The sequence below is a fragment of the Gymnogyps californianus genome, chromosome 2 (genome assembly GCF_018139145.2).
Source record: "Gymnogyps californianus isolate 813 chromosome 2, ASM1813914v2, whole genome shotgun sequence".
Taxonomy (NCBI): Eukaryota; Metazoa; Chordata; class Aves; order Accipitriformes; family Cathartidae; genus Gymnogyps; species Gymnogyps californianus.
In genome coordinates, this window is record NC_059472.1 from 119071465 (window position 1) to 119085613 (window position 14149).

At 45.3% G+C, this 14149-nt stretch overlaps 1 protein-coding gene across 1 annotated transcript in view; it reads left to right on the forward strand.

The window, feature by feature from the left end:
* The window catches only part of TMC2 (transmembrane channel like 2), a 35998-nt gene that overhangs the window by 10454 nt on the left and 11395 nt on the right, over nucleotides 1–14149 (forward strand). Inside the window, exons 9-16 of the mRNA XM_050892434.1 lie at nucleotides 2554–2696; nucleotides 4185–4332; nucleotides 4779–4967; nucleotides 6488–6667; nucleotides 7512–7664; nucleotides 9685–9813; nucleotides 12782–12849; nucleotides 13740–13979. Of these exons, the coding sequence (XP_050748391.1) occupies nucleotides 2554–2696; nucleotides 4185–4332; nucleotides 4779–4967; nucleotides 6488–6667; nucleotides 7512–7664; nucleotides 9685–9813; nucleotides 12782–12849; nucleotides 13740–13979 (1250 nt within the window). The remainder of the gene's footprint in view (nucleotides 1–2553; nucleotides 2697–4184; nucleotides 4333–4778; nucleotides 4968–6487; nucleotides 6668–7511; nucleotides 7665–9684; nucleotides 9814–12781; nucleotides 12850–13739; nucleotides 13980–14149) is intronic.

Consider the following 14149-nt stretch of genomic DNA (forward strand, 5'->3'; position numbering starts at 1 on the left):
GAGATCCTGCTGTGGCCAATACCTTGGGATCTGACTTTCAAAGCTGCTACTTCTGGAAATATTTTTTAAATGCTTGTTGGTGCTGGCCCACATATTACAAGCGTGGGACCCAGTCCTTTTGTAATAAACCCCATCACAATTTCCTTAGCTAAAAAAACCCCAACAACTACTTTAATGTAAGCCAGATTATTTAAATGAATTTATTAATAAGGCTTCAAATACTGGTGTGTCCAGGAACCTGACAGGGCCAGACCTTCGTTCACCACCCATTTTCTGCTGAGGATCCTTTTAGCTTTTGCTCTCCCAGCACTTTCACCCACTTGCCAGAATCCAAAATTCAGAGCTGAATTAGCGACATTTTGAATAACACCGCACTGAATGAAAAGCTCATTTGAGCAGCACGCTGTAAAAATAGAAGCAGCAGCATTTAAACTCATTCATCCAGAAAAAAAAACAAAATAAAACCCCCAGACAAACAAACAAAACCCCTGCAGGAGTGTTGCTGAACTGCAGCTGCTGATTTTGTCTGGGAGACCATAAACTATACACATATCAATAAGGAAATTTGCTCTTAGATGAGGCTGTACCATTGCATGAAAGGCTGGCTACCATGACCTGCCAGTCTCCTGCCTGTGGCTTGGTACATACACCTACAGTTCCCTGCTATCTCTGAGGGCTTGATCCTCTGAACCTCTCTGCCATACAGGTCCCCATCCCGTACCCACTCCCTTGCTGCTTGACACCAGGGAGCAATCACACAAGCTTGAGAAGCAATATCCAGCTATGGGGCAACAATGTACACCTATACCCTCTGCAGCCAGAAGATGTCAAATTAAGCCCTTCACAGAGGCTTGCCCTTTGAAAATGAATAGATGCTTATTCCAGCATGCTCCACAGGAGAGGTGCAATGGGGAAACATATTTCAGAGCAGGCATAAAATGAAGAGTCAATACTGTGATCCTGAAAAATACATTTCAAGAGAGAGGAGCTGGGGAAACGTATGCTTTGGCAGCAAGGAGGTCACATCATGGATTTCTAGAGGAGTAGAAAGGAATAAATCTCACTTGGACACCAGACACCATGTCTCACAAATGGAGTTTAAAGAACATACTGGATGATGTGAGCTGAGAAACTCATTTTTCAGTCCCCACCATTTGATGAATCAAAAAGACAAAGGTTTGGGATTACAAGCTGAGAAAAAAACTTCACTAGCACCTTCTGGGAACATTATCTTTATATTTTACAAGGCTTTTTTCATTACACCTCCCCAGCACACGTTATACATAACACGCTATGAGCCCCAAGCAGCTGTGCTGTGGTGTACCAGCCGTGGGCTTGCTGCATTTCCCCAAGTGGCTCAGCAGCGCTGGCAGAAACATGCGCAGAGTTGTCCTGTACCTGTGGCACTGTGCTTTGTGCAGGGCAAACACGTAGCTAATGTGGCACCCAGAGATACCAAAGCTTTATGTTAGGTGAGGAACGAAAAACCTAGTGCTTTGTGGGAGCTTAGTCTAATTGATTAAATGAAGGTGGTCAAACACTGGAAGAGAGGCCCAGAAAGGTTGTGGGATCTCCATCCTTGGAGATTTTCAAAACTCAGTTGGACATGGCCCTGAGCCACAGCACTTAATTTTGGAATTGGCTCTGCTTTGAGCAGGGGGCTTGACTAGATGACCTCCAGAGGTCCCTTCTCATGTAAATTATACAATGTCTCTAAAAAAGATCCATTACACAGCCTCTGATATGAGCTTCAAGCTATGTCTCAATTTTAGTCTTTCCAAAGGCTTGATCAGAGGGGAGCTTGCTCAGCTATCATGGCCAGACTGATTAACTACACTTAACTTATGAGCTGAAAGACAACAGGCAAAAAATAGAGAAGTACAGTATGCAATGGTACACATCAACTTGGATGAGATATGACAGAAAAATAAGGAGAGATTGCTAATGCAGATTAAGAGATCTGCACAATTGTTGAATGCCCAACAGTTTGCACAGCAAAAAATAGATCTACTTGAGACAACATGGTTGATACTGTGTCTGAGCTCTACTTTCCACAGGAAAGTAATGCTTTGATTTTAGTCTTTAGTTATATTTGCTCTGCCAGTGGTAGCCAGCAAAAGGAACTAAATCTGCAGGGTACCGAGCATCAGCTGCCTCCTAGCTGAAAGGAAAAGTTTCATATCATGGTGCGAAATCCCTTTGCTACAGCATTTCTACAAGATCTGAGTGTTTGATGCTGGCTTAGAGAAGCAGGTGGGCTACAGCCACAAAAAGCAAGAAGAAGGTTTTTCTGGGAGGGATGAAACAGTGATGGGTAAAAACTACCTTTCAGTTTTGAGCCAATATCCCCTGACGTGCTCTCCCTCTTCTCCCTTCTCTTAGGAGGATGGCTCTCAAAGGTGACAGGGCAGCAAACAGCTGCGAATGAGACACTAAGAATTTTTCCAAGTTGATTTTCCCTGTTTTAAATCTTCAGTTTTCACCAGAAACCTCCTTCCTGCAGAAGAAAAGCTGCACAGCTTACACAAAGGTTTGCTTTTGCTTTTCCTCCAGGGCTACATCAAATACTCGGCACTCTTTTACGGCTACTACAACAACCAGCGGACAATAGGCTGGTTAAAATACAGGCTACCGATGGCATATTTCATGGTTGGGATCAGCGTATTTGGCTACAGCCTGATGGTTGTTATAAGATCGTAAGTACGGCTAGCATTGCCCTCTCTGCAAAATCCACCCAGATGTGTCTCCCAGCTGGATTTCCCTCCATGGGCACAGCTCACGGCTCGGTCCAGCCTTGGCCGGATGGCTGGGGGAGCGTGGGGCGAAGGGGGCTGCATGCCTACTGTGTTCATGCACTCGGCCTCAGCATCCACCACCCCTGGCTCTGGCAGACTGGGTGGACCTGGGCAGTCCCCTGCCTCAGCCATGTGCTCACATGCATTATTTTGAATCCTCCCACCTCCTCCTCTCTGGATTGCTTTAACCCTTCCTCCAGCATTACTACAGGGCCGTCAAACAGGTGGATTTTGTACATGAAGGAGGATTTTACTTACAGTAAATTTCAAAGGCTCCTTTTCCCATCCTTTCATTGCAAAAAAACATTCCTGAAAACCAATGTGAGTCGCACAGATGGTGCGAGGGGTACAGAAAAGAGCTAAATGCTACCAGGCTGCTTTTGATGCATCCCCAAACCAATCAGTAGAGTTTTAAAGTGGGGCCCCAATCTCCATGCCCCTGGTGCACTGTCCCCGAGCACCGGTGAGGCCCCCGCAGCATCCCCAGGGTGCTGAGGATGCAGCCGAGGCACTTCTCACTGCTGAGATGATCTCTGCAAAGCCAAAAATAAAAAAATAAAAGCTCCTGTCTCTGCCTGGAGAGCACACCATGCAAAGGTTTTCCTTCCTTTGCAAGAAAGAGTAAGCCCATGGATTTGTATCACTGCTGAAACAGGCCCTATTGCCGTGCAGCAGAAAGAGCCTCTTGAGCCTTTGGTTCAAGTGGGACATGGGGATTTGCTGTACATTTGCCATGAAATTGCATCATCTGTTGTCTCGCCTTCCTTGAGGGACTAGTGCTAGGAACTCTAGTGGGAGTTACAGAAGGATTTCAGGGATCAAATAATAGAGAGGAAACAGCGGAAGCCATATCTGCTCCTATGCTGATTAACAAGAATAATCCTTTTTCTCTCCCTGCATGACTTGCTGCAAGCTGTTTGGCTCCAGCATTGTGCAGCTACTGAAGTCTCACTAAAACTTTGTGTTGCAGTGGGTGTATTGGACAGCACCAGTGGTTTTTGACTAAATTTAACTGACTAAAGCTAACCATAATCACATACTATACCCTAGCACCCAGAAGCACTGTAAACAGACTTTCTTCATGCACTAGCTGGTGGAAGCAATCCTTAACCTGCTTTAATCACCTATGCTAGGTTTTTTCTACATTACTGTTTTTAATACAAGACCTGCATAGCCCTGAAGACCCTGTTTGACAGTTCAGTCCTCCTTAAACCTAAAGTCCAATGCCACGTGTTAGACAGTTGCACTCAAACCCCAAGAACAGTCACCCCGCTCCTTCCTTACCCACCAGCAATCCCAAGCCACCAGCGCTGCTTTGCAAAGCTGAAGGACATGTGGTGTCTCTGTGAAACAGTGTCTGACGTTGTCACTGCACACGTCCTTACACAGGATGGCACGCAATGCCAATGAAAGTACAGCAGACGGGGACGATGACAACTTCATTTTCAGCTGGAAAATGTTCACCAGCTGGGACTACCTCATCGGCAACCCAGAGACAGCAGACAACAAGTTTGCATCCATCACGACCAGCTTCAAGGTAACCCTAACCGGCATTTCTCTGTCTGCTTCTGGGGATGCTCCCAGTGCCTACAATGGCAGAGGTTTAAGGGGAAATCTGGGTACCCGTACAGCATCTCTCCATACAAACAGGGTATGGCACTGAACCACAGCAGCTCCAGCTCCCATGCCCTGGGTCACCCTAACCCCCTTTTTAGGATTTGAAAAAAATTTGTTTTACTTCAGAGCACAATTCCCCCACCACATTCCTCTGGGACACAGCAGGCTGTTTGCCACTTGATGTCTTTCAGTCAAACTGGGATGCCTGTATGAAGCTTAGTTTGAACTTAACACAAACTACCAAGTTCAATATAGCCAGAATAGCATAGGATTGCATTTCATAGGGTGGAAAACCATCTGATGTTGCCTTAGGCTCGGTGCTGCGAGATACTCACTCCAATTCTGTGAGCACCCCCGTTTTTTCAGGAGTCTATTGTGGACGAGCAAGAAAGCAACAAGGATGAGAACATCCACCTGAGGAGGTTCCTGCGGGTTTTGGCCAACGTCCTCATCATATGCTGCTTGTGCGGGAGCGGCTACCTCATTTATTTCGTGGTGAAACGCTCCCAGACATTTTCCAAAATGCAAAACGTTGGGTGGTATGAAAGAAATGAGGTAAGGGAACTTTGCTTCCAGTTTTCTGCTGTGATAATTTGCCTTGGACATCAGCATAATCATTGCCACAGCTTAAGGACAGCATCCAAGGCAGAGGGATTCCCTAACAGGGCCCAGAATTCCCCTTCAGTACCTTTGTACTTGTTTTAGCCACGAAGCACGTTGGTCTCGCTGAGAGTTTCCAGGGCAAATTAACAACTCTTGCAGAGAGGGGAAAATACTCTTACAATAAATCACAATAAAAGTCAATGGGTCTTCAGCACTTACAACACTGACCATCTTCTAAAGAATCTACCTCAAGTTGCATATTAACGCTTACAGACTCTGTTGTACTAGATAGCTCTCTGGGTGTTAGAAATGTCCACGATCAGACATAAAGCTAAACTCAGATTTTTATCATCCATCTTGAATTATGGGAATAAGATTTTAGAACCTCCAGAAAAATTTCAGTTGTCAAAATTTTTCTGTGTATGACTTTGGAATGAAAAGTTCGAATCTTGAAGCTCTTCACAAAAAAAAAAAATTTGTTTCAACCTATGGAAAGGTTTAATTTCAATGTATACTACATTATCATGTATTTATATATCAAAGCCAAATTAAATTCAAAGCCATGAATTTTCATAATTCCCTCAGAAAACATTAGCAAGATAGCACTTTCTCACAAAATGCTTTGATCTATTTCAGTGAACTTTTCCCAAAGAAAAAAATCCTATTAAAAAAAAAAAAAAGTTTAATGTCTGAGACTTTCCTGGTGATAACTTGAGATCTGAATATATACAGTTCTGGGTACTGTTCCCTCTCCTGGAAAGAAAAGCACAAAAAAGAGACCTGTGAGTCAGAGCCTGCCAGCAGCTGTACAGACACAGTCTTCTGCAGGCCAATGGGCACTGTAGGGCTGTAAAAAAAGATAGAGCCTGCAAGTCATGCCTGACCTAATGCTGACTTGCCAATGACCTCATTGACCACAGTACAACTTAGCATCTTGCACCATACAGAGGAACAAAAATACCACTAGGACATATTTTCTTGAGCTGCAAAACTGAGTCCTTCATGTGCTTCCATTCAAATCTGTAATTGCCTATTGCAAAAGCAAAGGTGATGAACGTGGAAAATAAACATTAGCATCGACTAATTATCTTTATGCACACAAGCCAAGTCTTGTGCTTCCTCCAAAACTAAAATAAGAACCTCAGAGCTGATGCAAGCAGTACTATGAGAGACCTGAGGAACCTAAATATTCATGAGCCTGGACTGACAGGGAACAAATTCTTCAGAGCTCATCCCTTTGAGATAACAGCAAAAGTGCTCCTGCAAGAGCAAGCCGTGCAACCCAGCCCGGAAGTCTGATGCTGTGCTGCCTGCACACTAAGCAAAGCCAGAAGCTGAGCTCCCTTCGGCTCCCTCTCTTTTATAAATCCTTCAGAAATCTCGAACCAGTTGCTGGCAGCCCCCGCTCTGCTCAAAGTAAGATAGTCGCTGTTGTTACTATTAGCAGTAATCTTGTTTTCCTCATGTGGCAGGTTGAAATTGTGATGTCCTTGCTGGGCATGTTTTGCCCTCCGCTGTTTGAAACCATCGCTGCACTAGAAAATTACCATCCCCGCATCGGGCTGAAATGGCAGCTGGGGCGGATCTTTGCACTCTTCCTGGGGAACCTCTACACATTTTTGTTGGCCTTGATGGATGACGTCAATGAAAAAGTAAGAGCTGAGCCGAAAAGCCACGTTCACTAGCATTTTCCAGAGCCAAGGGTGAGCACAGCCTGTCCCCACAGCCAGCAGGGATCATCACCCCCTTTGCAGCAGGCACTTCCCTTGTCCCCAGTCCTCTCGAGCATCGGCTCAAGGACCAACCGACTGGCAGGACCCCAGGGAGACTCACCAACCAGAGAGGTTTCCAGAAAGTCTCCAGCTTCTCTTTACAGCCCTGAAAAGACAGTGGTTATTGTCTCCTATAATGATGGCATGTTAGGGTAATTTGATTTTTTTTCTCCATCTGACACCGTTTGCAATTTCTATTAATGCAGACCCCGAGGATATAGTTTATAATCCTCTTCCCCTGCTCTCCCCTCTTTAACATTATCCTGGTAGTGTGTTGCAGGCAGATAACTGCAGGCAAGGATAAAAGTCTAACTGATCTGCAGAAAAAATGTCTCTGTTTTAAGCTGAGAAGAATTACTCTGCCCTGAAAAATTATGAAGAAAGTGAGGAAGGAGGACTGGGTAGAGGCTCCCTCTGCACACAGTAGTCTTGAAGGAGGTCTGGCTCCTCCACTTGCGGGGAGCAGGCTGCTAGCTCCCCAAAACTCACAGTGCCCCGATCTGGTTTCGGTCTGGAAGGGCTGCTGCTCCCCTGCTCCTGGCAAGAGAGACGGAGTTCCTGTGCTATTGCCAGCACTGCAACTGTGTTGTAAGCAGATGCTTATATGAGGGGTGGTAACTGGTAGGGAGGAGGGGGGAACCCAACACCTTAGGTGTCTCCAAACATGTCCTCTGGGACCCCTATTTCCTGACGTTTTTGGCTGGGGGTGGTCTCTTCATTGCAGCTGGCTGAAGAGGACATAGTGAAGAACATCACACACTGGACGCTGCTTGGCCACCACAACTCGTCTGCAGGGAACGGCAGCACTGCCACCCCACCTCCCCTTGATCCTGCAGACGTGCCCAGGGGACCCTGCTGGGAGACAACTGTCGGCATTGTAAGAAATTTGTTACGTAGTAAGTCTCTGGGCTGGTTTGGGGTGGTTTTTTTGTTTGTCTTTGTTGATGTTTTTAGCATTTCCAGGCTTGAAGTTTTCCTCGCAAATGACATCTCCTTTCCCGACTCTCACATAGCAGCACCAAGGCAGTGTAAGTCCTTGGCCACAATTCTCAAGCCATGGTGGTGAGATCCCCAGGGCATGCACAGCTCTGCAGCACTTGCTGAGAAGAGAGCAAAAGACTGGGTAGTCTGCAGCCATGCCTGCATCGTGTTTTCGTTCCGATCACGACTGCGCCTTTGAAGCAAACCTGTCTTCTCCACTTACTGCTGCACTTCAGTTCACGTTGCGGAGCAGCTTTGGAGCACAAGTAAAACCCGGAGGACATGCCTCAAGGGAACTCGTGACACGTCCCAACCTCTAACGCATCGTGAGGCCATGGGACGAGAGCAGAATTAGGCAGAATAATCCCCCTGAAATGCATGCAGGGTGGCCTTCAAGTCCTCAGAGTTTCACCCCATAAATCCACCCTGCAATCTTCTCCTTGCACCAAGAAGTTCTGCAGCCAGACTACGCACAACTTAAAAAGTAAAAGCAATTATTTATTGGCTGATATAGATAGCTAGGGCTTACAAAGCTATGAAGATATGCATTACTGTGTACACTTGTGATGGTTTAACCCCAGTCAGCAGCTAAGCACCACACAGCCACTCCCTCACTCCCTGCCCCCCGCTCCCAGTGGGATGGGGAGGGGAATCGGGAAAGAAGGTAAAACTTGTGAGCTGAGATAAGAATGGTTTAATAACTAAAGTAAATAACTAAAGTAAAATATAATACAATATAACAATATTAATTACAATAATAATAATGAAATATATAATGAAATAATGAAATAATAATAATGAAATATAATAATAACAGTAATGAAAAGGAATATAACAAAAAAAGAAGAGGTGAAAAAAAAGGGGGAAAAAAAAACCAAAACCACAAGTGATGCACAATGCAATTGCTCACCAGCCGCTGACCGATGCCAGAGCTGTGATCCGCCCCTCCCGGCCAACTCCCCCCTGTTTATATACTGGGCATGACGTTCCATGGTATGGAATAGCCCTCTGGCTAGTTGGGGTCAGCTGCCCTACCGATGCTCCCTCCCAGCTTCTTGTACACCTGCTTGCTGGCAGAGCATGGGAAACTGAAAAAAAATCCTTGACTTAAGAGAAGTGCTACTTAGCAACAACTAAAACATCAGTGTGTTATCAACAGTCTTCTCACCCTAAATCCAAAACACAGCACTAAGAAGAGAATTAACTCTATCCCAGCCAAAATCAGGACAACACCCAATGGGTCTTCACTAGCCAAGTGGTTTTCAGTCAAGTGGGGGAAGACCAGCCACCGTTGCTCCTCGGAAGGGGCTGATCCTCAGCGCAGCTGAGCCGTCAATCCTCCAGATCCTTGGTTTTTCCCCTCAGACTTTTAAACCTTTTCTTGTGTTTTTCCTTTTCAATCCTTGGGACACCAGCTATCTCCATCCTACTAGTCTTACTTCTGCCTGCAATTTTACCCTTCTTGTCTTGCACATCTCCCCTCTCTACGCTTCCTCGCAGCTCTTGTTTCCAACTGAGCAATTTCCTCAAGAGTCCACGTGAAGGTTACAGAGCTGAGACATAGCAGAGCTATGCACAATCAAAATTACCCTCAGTGTATGTATGCTTTACACCAGCATTATTGCAGCATTAACATTCTGCTTCCGTTTTATGTGCTGCCACAACATATAACGCAGTCAATAACACTAGCAGCAACTATCAGGGCTAATGGCTGTAATGGAACTTGTGGTTCCCAAGCACAGAGGTAAAGCTTAGGCACTGCCAAGTGTTTGAAATCAGGCAGGGAGTTTGCTCATGGCATGCTTTTCTGAAGGTTACTGTCATATGAAGACAAATGGCTTAATAAAAAAATACAGTCCTGAATGCGCTACTGAAATTATAGGAGCTAAATGTTTTTTCCTTGTTTTAAATTGCAGGAGTTCGTAAGGCTCACCGTGTCTGATATCCTGGTGACCTACATAACCATCCTGGTGGGAGATTTCATCCGAGCTTGCTTCGTCAGATTTGTGAATTACTGTTGGTGCTGGGACCTAGAGGCTGGATTTGTAAGTCAGTGTCTTATAGCTGAGAAGACAGAAGTAATTCAGGACCATCTGGTCAAATGCTACAAACAGATTGGTTTTGAATGCTTCCAGTGGTCCTCTGGTCTTGTCTGATAATTTAATTAGCGTAGGTAGTCTCTGCATCACTTCTCTGGATCAATCAGTTCCATCCCAGAAAGAACCCTACAAAAATGCAGTTCTCTCCCACTCCTCAGAACTTTAAAACATGAAGTTGAGTTAAAAAAATTAATCTGATGTTCATTCAGTTGTTATAACCCCAAGCCTTTAGGCCCTTCTATACCTCTTCTCAAAGCCCCAGACCTTCCTGTTCATTGCCCAGCCCACAGGCAGTAGCATGCTTTACTCACAGCACCGTCTTCTGATTGATGCTGGAAGCTGGTGTTACTTCTGCTGCAGTGAGGCAAGGAGTGTTTCCTTCCCCTCTCATGTATGCCTAACACACAACAGTGCTGGACTCTTTGGTATTCGTAAAGGCTACATTTCCAAAGCAGCCAGTACTGGAGCTGCACAAATACAGAAGAAAATAATGAAAAAAAAAGTCCATTGTTTCACATGAGAAGTGACAAAAACAGATGGATTCAGACAGAGATGGAAATACCTTGCAAGATTACAATTATAGCAGTGCACCAGCTGCCTAGCTGTCATACTGGGAGGGTTTCCAGGAGGGATCTGGAGAAGAGCAACGAGGAGGGCTTTGCAGGTGTCTACAGGAGGCTGGTCAAGCAAGGGCAGTTGGGGCACAACAGGCATTTTGCTGCTTGTGGAGCTCTTTGTATTTCTTCTGGGTGAGGCAGAGGACACTTCCCAGGGTGGCAGAGGGATTTCTGAGCTCAGAGAACCCCCCTGGCAGCCAAGCAGCACAAAATTGCTCCCATTGCATGTGCTCACAGATCACGGTCTCATTGAAGCTTCTGGTTTACTCCTCCTGGCCATGTCCTCCTCTCACTTTGTGAGCTGCCTTTGATTTTTTTTTTTTAAGATGCTTTCCTCAAAACAACCTTTAGAAATACCACATGGGGTTTTCTTCCTTCTTAAGATCTCCATTGTACAAATAGCTGGAAATGTCTTCTGTCCTGCAGGCACTCCTTGAAGTATAAAAAAAACCCCAAACATTTCCTGGACATCCATCCTCCACCTCTCAGTGAAATTTAAAAGAGCTGCTTTAGGGCTTATTCTGCACTTCCCTGTCTCCTTTCCCCTGCCATTGGGCATCAGCCCAGGCAGGCTGCGAGGCGATTTTGCACTGAGAAACAAACCCCATTCAGCATCTGTCAGGGGATGACCAGACTAACATGCTCCAGCAGGCTGGCTTTTGCAAACGAGCAGTCCAACCCAGGGAGCTCAGAAGGAGGAAAGCGAGGCCCTTATTTATTAGGACTAAGTAGTAGCATCAATTTGCAGCCCATAACACGGACAGCACTAGAGGGTTGGCACTCTGCGATCTGGCAAAGGCAAAACTCTCCTTTCATGCCAAGCAGCTCCCATGGTAGCTACAGAAAGAAGAAAGCACCATGGGCTTCCCTCCTCTTTTTATCCTACATCTTTGGGAGACTCACGTATTCTTCGTGGTGCTATGTGTATTACTCCGCTGGTGCTCAAATAGGGGTTTGGTTTTTTCTCCCCTGGCCCAGGAATGAAAAAGGAGTGAAAGATGGTTTGATAACAGCCATCTAACCCAACCTAGCCATGGGCACCAGCACAATTGTATATATGTTTTTCTAATGTATATAGTGAATAAGTCTCTTGTTTAACCCAGCCTTCTCACACAGAAGCACACAAGGCAGAGGACAGCAGGCACTGAAAGTTGTCTTTATTTTCACGGAAAAAAGAAGCCAATATTAACCTCTAGCTAAAGGTTTGAAGTAGAAATGGACTGGAATCAAAAGAACAAAGAAAATGTTTGCAGCCATCCCTTCCCAAAGCTGTGAGCAGTCAGCTAAGCTAGACTCTGTCTAGGCTCCTTTCGAGTTTTCATCATAAAAGACAAACATCTTAAACCTCAACTTTATGAACTGCAGACAGTATTAAGTACATGCAAATTGCACGAAAAACAGACCTACTGCACAGGACGTTTCAAATACAGAAAGGCATCACCCATCATTTCTTAGAACTGTGTTTTCTACATTGCAGTAAAAAAAAAAATATTTTTTTTCAAGAAAATGTAAAGGAAAAACTTTACACACAGTTTAATCTGCCAAAAGTCATCTGAGTTTTGTGTGCACAAAAGCAGATATACGTACAAGAAACAGTAGCTTCGTCATAGGCAAATCTAGCAGAATAATAATTTATAAAAGAACAAATACTGTCAATAGATTAAACCAGCCTGTTCTGGACTTATCACCATTAGCACCCACATCAGACAGGTTGCTCCACATAAAGCAGTATTTTAACTACTGGCTAGCACAGAGCAAAATGCCACCAGATACCCATCAGGTCATATATTCCCTCATATTTCTCTCCCTTTGCCCTCTGTTTCTGTTCTTCAGCAGCCTGCTGCTGCAAGAACTGGGGACGTGGATATATCTGGCATAGCATTTGCCCTCCAGCTCATCATTATCACCATTTAAACATTCAATACTTTACCAGGGTGGAACTGTAAGTCCGTAGCCAGATACACCAGCTGGAGTGTAAAACCTAGTCCCGTGCCACGGCCCCTTTGCTCGCAGCTGGCTTTATATCAGTGTGGGAGAAATAAACACAGAGAAACTCTAAGCACCTCCATATATCTTTCCAATTTTCAGCAAGCCAAGAGAGAAGCAGCAGTCCACAGTGCGGTAGCTCCAATTTTGCTTTCACCACACTGCTGCTGGTCATTCAAGCAGCATGCACGCAGTGGGAGCCCTCCCAGAAATCCCTTCGTACCACCTTTAAATAAGCATCCTTATACCCAGCAGCAAACAATAGCAGGTACCTCTAGCAACAACACACTCTCCTCTCTTTTCCCATGCAGCCGTCCTATGCCGAGTTTGACATCAGTGGCAACGTTTTGGGTTTAGTCTTCAACCAGGGAATGATTTGGTAAGATATTTTCTTTTTTTGTTTGTTTTTTGCATTATTTAGAAAACCTGCTAGTGGAGTTAGAAAGCTTCCAAGCCAGCTAGAATAACCTTTGGGTTTTGGTTTCTCTGATTGTTTAGTTTTCTGTGCTTGACTATAAAAGTGGAAATTTAAAAATGCCAGCTTACTCGTCCAAGAGGAGTAGCAGTGGCACAGCTGAAACAGAGATCAGTCGTGCAAACCCTGCCCCACTCTCACTTTTATAAGGTCATTTTTTTCCAGTGGTAAAAATGTATTAAGATGGTCCGTGTGCTGGGGAAGAGATCAGAAAGGGTTTTGGGGGCACCGCGAGTTTACATGTCAATGCAAGGGTGGGCACAGAGCCAGCTAGAGCAGGTTGGGCAGGAGGGGCACATCCCAAAACTGCTCCAAGGGAGGGCAAACAGGAGCTGCTCTGCCCTGCTGTGGCAGCACCTGAGGCAATAGGCAACAGCACAAAGCACCCTCACCTCCTCTGGCAGCAAGGTTTCTTTTGCCATGAATTGATAATTTCTGCCTGTTCCCCTACTACAACATCTCTGCAGATTTAAGGGGGTCTCTCCCTGCTGGTTACATTCACCTGACATTTTCCAAGCTACCTCCAAGCGATTTTTGTCACAAACTGAAAATCTTTCTTTGCAGCCAGTGAGCGGTCTGAGATCTCACTGGTCCTCAATGCGTGGTTACCATACCCTAACATGGATGCAGGCAGCTTCTCCTCTGGGAGCACAGGGGTAGCCCAAGCCAGCCCACTCAGACTTTTTTTGTGGGCAAACTTGCCACCGCATGAACACTTGTCTTCCTTCTTCTAGAAATAAAAAACCTTCCAGCCTGTCAAAAAATAGCACCTGTCCTTCTCCTTTCCTTTTCAGGATGGGATCCTTTTACGCACCAGGGCTCGTGGGTATAAACGTGCTGCGCTTATTAACCTCCATGTATTTTCAGTGCTGGGCTGTTATGAGTAGCAATGTCCCTCATGAACGAGTTTTCAAAGCATCCAAGTCTAATAATTTTTACATGGGACTTTTGCTGTTGATCCTGTTCCTCAGCCTCCTGCCTGTGGCTTACACCATCATGTCCCTGCCTCCCTCCTTTGACTGCGGACCGTTCAGGTACTAGCAAAACAGCAAAAAGGCCATTTTTCTGCTCTGGTACATTGGATTATTTTCATGAAGTTAGAAAGCCTGGACTCCAGCAGAGATGGTGAAATGCCTCCATTCTCCGTCTGGTTAAATCCTTAGCAATGTGAGACAACGGACCGTGCCCAGCTGTGGGGTGCAAA